Source organism: Vanellus vanellus (genome assembly GCF_965231255.1).
Source record: "Vanellus vanellus genome assembly, chromosome: 3".
NCBI lineage: Eukaryota > Metazoa > Chordata > Aves > Charadriiformes > Charadriidae > Vanellus > Vanellus vanellus.
The window spans coordinates 46262140-46266156 of record NC_138907.1 but is presented as its reverse complement, the minus strand read 5'-3'; the positions used below and the strand labels follow the sequence as shown (position 1 = coordinate 46266156).

The following is a 4017-nucleotide window of genomic DNA, read 5'->3' as shown; positions in this document are numbered from 1 at the left end:
ATGATTTTGATTTGCCAGAGGAAATAAGGGGAGGGAAAGGAAGGAATAAAACAAACAGAAGGAGAGGGGATTGGTCTTTTTACTTCCCTAGTGGTAAACAGTGAGGGTATACCGAACCTATAACCAAACACCATCTGTGTAGGATACATTGTTTTACAGTCAACTTACTAATTGAACAAAACAATTTTCTCCTCAGCTTGGCAAGTATTTGCTGTGCATGTGGCAAGGACGCTCTGGTGTAAGGGAAGGGTGGTCAGAGAGGGAAGGGCACTCTCTTCGCCAGGCGAGAGGTGAGGAGTGAAACTCTCCACAAGAGTGTCCACTGGAACTCCCAGTTTACATGTAGAGAAGAAAGCAGGACTTTATCAATGCATGTCCAAAGCACTCAGGTATTACAGAGATGGGGACATTAAATATGAAGAGGTGACATTTACAGCTGATTAGAAAAATCTAACTAATGTAGAACCACAGTTTTTAAAATCTCAGCTATCTACGTACAGACCCTCACTGTGGAGAGACCCTTCAGCACACAGCCCTTGGCACAGACTTCAATGTTTCTCTTGGGGTGGGAAGAGGCCGCAAAGAAGCAGAAAACTGTATAACATCCGTCCCTGCCGGCACGAGCCATCCTGCTGACTGAGGGAGCACAGCGTACCATCCCGCCCCTGCCCTGTGTTTGGCTGTTTACTCTCGAGATCCACAGTGGGGAAAGCACGACCAGGGCCTCGGCCGCTGCCTTCACAGCCGAGGGCAGGGGCGCGGCAGCAGCCGCCCCGCTACGAAGGACGCCTGTGAGCGGACACCAGGGAGTACCCCGGTCCCACTTGCCGCCTCTGCGGCCCCTCACCCGGCCTCTCACCGCAGCCTCCGGCCAGGGCAGGCCGCAAGATGATCCCCCCGCTGTAGGCACACAGGAAGCCACGCAGGACTGCTCATGTGCCCGCCCGTGGGATCAGGGGCTAAGCAGCCCCTCAGAGGCCCCTGGGACCGTGATACCACTGCGCTGCAGGGGGTGGCGAGAGGTGGTTCCCGTGCCTGCCCCGAGGCGCCGACGACCAACCGGCACGGGCTACAACTCCCAGGTTGCTTTGCGAAGGCGCGTTACTGGGGGGGCGACTCCCTGCGGAGGCTGAACGCCCTCCCCGTGGGCGGGCAGTGCTCTTCTCGCGAGAGAGCCGGCGGCCTCACCTAACACATCGCTCTCGCGGGACTGGGCCCGGGGGCCGCCATGGCGGTGTCGGGGGGCGCGGAGGGGCTGTTCGCGCTGGAGCTGCTGGTGGAGGCGGTGCGGGTGGCGGCGCCGGGCCCCGCGGTGCGCCCGGCCGTGGCGCTGCGCCTCCTGGACTTCCCCACCCTCCTGCTGCGCCCCGCCGCCGCGCCCCCCCTGCGGCCGGGGCGAACCTTCCCCTTCGGCCGCGGCAAGCGTTGCCTCTTCCGCTGGCGCCGGGGCTCGCTCTGCGCCGAGCTCCGCCGCCGGCCGCTCCGCGCCCTGCTCCTGGCGCTGCCCGCCGGGCTCGCCCCGGGCCCCCCCAGCCTCATTGGTAGTTGCGGCGTCTCCCTGGCCCCCGCTGCCGAGCTGCTGCAGCGGCCCGGGCCGCCTGCCTCCTACGGCCGCCGCGGCAGCTTCCCGCTGCGGGACGCCGCCGGCCGCCTCGTCGGGGAGCTGGTTCTGGGCTACCGCCTCACCAGCCTGGAGGCTGGTGAGGAGCCGCCCCCGCCGAGCCCTGCTAGACCCCGTGCTGCCAGGCTGCCTGCCACCTCCCCTGAGCCGGGGGGCGAGGAGGAGGAGGAGGAGGAGGGTGAGGAGGAGGGTGAGGAGCTGGAGGGGAATGTCTTTTGCCCTCCCGTGCTCTATTACAGCCGCGAACCTGCTGAGCCTCGTCTGCCACCAGCAGCAGCGGCCGTGGGGAAATGGGAGCATGTCGAGGCCTGGAGAGCGCAGGAGAAAGAGAAGGGCCAGACCCCCCCACGTCCCAGTGCTGGGGCCTCACTGTTGCACCCCACCAGCCCTCGACAGCCCCACGACAGCCTGGGGCAGCTGCCGCTGCTCAGTGCCTTGCTGGCAGAGCTGTCGGTGCTCACCGGCGGCGCTGCGCCTGCTGCTGTCCACCCCCACCTGGCCTGGCTCTACCAGGCCCCGGGGAGTGGTGGCATGGTCTCGCAGGCCCCCAGCCCCTCCTCTGCCCTCAAGCCTGCAGAGGCGCCTGTGGGGCCTGGTGGGAGAAGTGGAGCTGCCAGCCCTCGAGTCAAGCAAGGCCAGCAAGAGGCCACCTCACCAGGGTTTTCTCGGGCTGGGAGAGGACCTAAGAAAACTGTACCCCAGGGAGAGACAGGCTCTGAAAGGAACTGCAAAACTAACAAAAACAGACCTCCCAGAAGGAAATTGTTGTATGGGCTGACAAATACGCTGAGGCTACGGCTGCAGCAGACCAACCCCGATAAGCTGATAATTCATGAAAGGAGAGAGCAGTACAGAAAAAAGCAAATGGAAATGCTGAAGGAGAGAAGCCCTTTATCCAAAAGAAAGCTGCTCAGAAATGCTGGAGAACAGCATGTGGTTTCTTACAGGCATTGCATCAAGGGAGACAGTTCTAAGCAGAATAATCTGTTTAATAAAGCTGTTGGGACTTCATTACAAAACAGTGCGCTCTCAGAGTGCGTTTCTGTGATGGGAGATGTGTCCCCTGACCTGCAGGAACAGGCTATTACAAGTCTATTGAAAAACGATGAAATAGCAAGCAAGGAATGTCCATGCAAAGTCACTACGGACCCCTTAGTGGGTGAACCTGTACTTAAATCTGCTCACAAGGAAAAGTATGCAAAATCCCAACTCCCAGCAGCTTTCCCATCAGATGCTAATGCAAAGGGAAATAATGAGGAAGCAATACACTTAATCCATCGTAAAACCACGGAGCATGAGGATGCGTCTGTTGTAAGCGGTCATAAACCAAGCCCCAGCAGGAGTGTTGAAAACAACTCTGAATTCATATACTCGGATGACTTTGTTGGTAGTCCTGAGAACAACACAGTTTATTCAGAAGATTTCACCAGTGCTGAGTTTACGGGCAGAGACTCAGAAGCTCTTGACAGCAGTCCTGAACCTCTGCAGCTTGAGAGCCCAGAGCGAGGTTGGTCAGATACAGAGCCAGAATCGAGCAGGTCCAGAATTTCAAAGACAAGTCAAAGAGCTGAAAGTACTTCAGATCTTCTGCCGGTTCCTTCAGCTTCATCTCCAGTCCAGTCTTTGAAGAGAAACAGTAATTTAAAAAACAGCAAGAGAAGTAGTGGTGAATCTATTGATTCACTTAACCTTGCTCGAATGGAGGCATCATTAGTAGATGAAGAACAGGAAGCTCAAGAGATCAGTAAGGAACAGAATAGGGTTGATCAGCATATTAAACAAGTATCTACACGGAGAAGCAAACAAGTTAGCTCTGATACTGATCTGAATATAGGATTCTCTGCAGGAAAAAGCCAGTCCGTAACTGAGGTTAGCTCTTACTTGTCATCTAACATGGCTGATCTTCAACTTAGTCTCCTGGAAAACAGTATTTCAGACAAAGAGGATGATTTTCTGGGAAAACTCTGTGTTCCTAATCAATACAAAGACATCAGTGAACTTGTAATAAACAAGCTTCCAGGATATACAATGTAATTACAAGTTTTCACTGCCTGGAGTAAGATACGGTATTTAAACTTTGTAAGGCCTATTTAATTTAGCTGCAATATACAAAAGTTAATTTAAGACTTTATCATGCACATTTCATACATTGGTGAATTACGTAAGAGGTTTTTAAAATAAACTACTATTTGAATCTCTAACCAATGGCTCTTAAGTGGTGCCTACAGCATGACTTCAGTGTTAGTATCTTAACACAAAAATAATCCAAACAGCACAAGAAGCTTAACTCATTGTCAAAAGCAGAAATGAAGACAGAAGCACCAGATGCAGTCAGTACCCACAAAACTTGTCCAGGGTAGAAGTAATAACACACTACAGAAACAGCCAAGTACAAA

The 4017-nt window shown here is 54.7% G+C and overlaps 1 protein-coding gene across 1 annotated transcript; it reads left to right on the top strand.

The window, feature by feature from the left end:
• Positions 1–1228: 1228 nt before the first annotated feature.
• Positions 1229–3809, top strand: MAP10 (microtubule associated protein 10; the record flags this gene model as incomplete). The annotated part of the gene is made up of 1 exon (XM_082480703.1): positions 1229–3809. The coding sequence occupies one exon, from the start codon at positions 1229–1231 to the stop codon at positions 3653–3655; it is 2427 nt and encodes an 808-aa protein (XP_082336829.1). The 3' UTR covers positions 3656–3809.
• Positions 3810–4017: the final 208 nt, after the last annotated feature.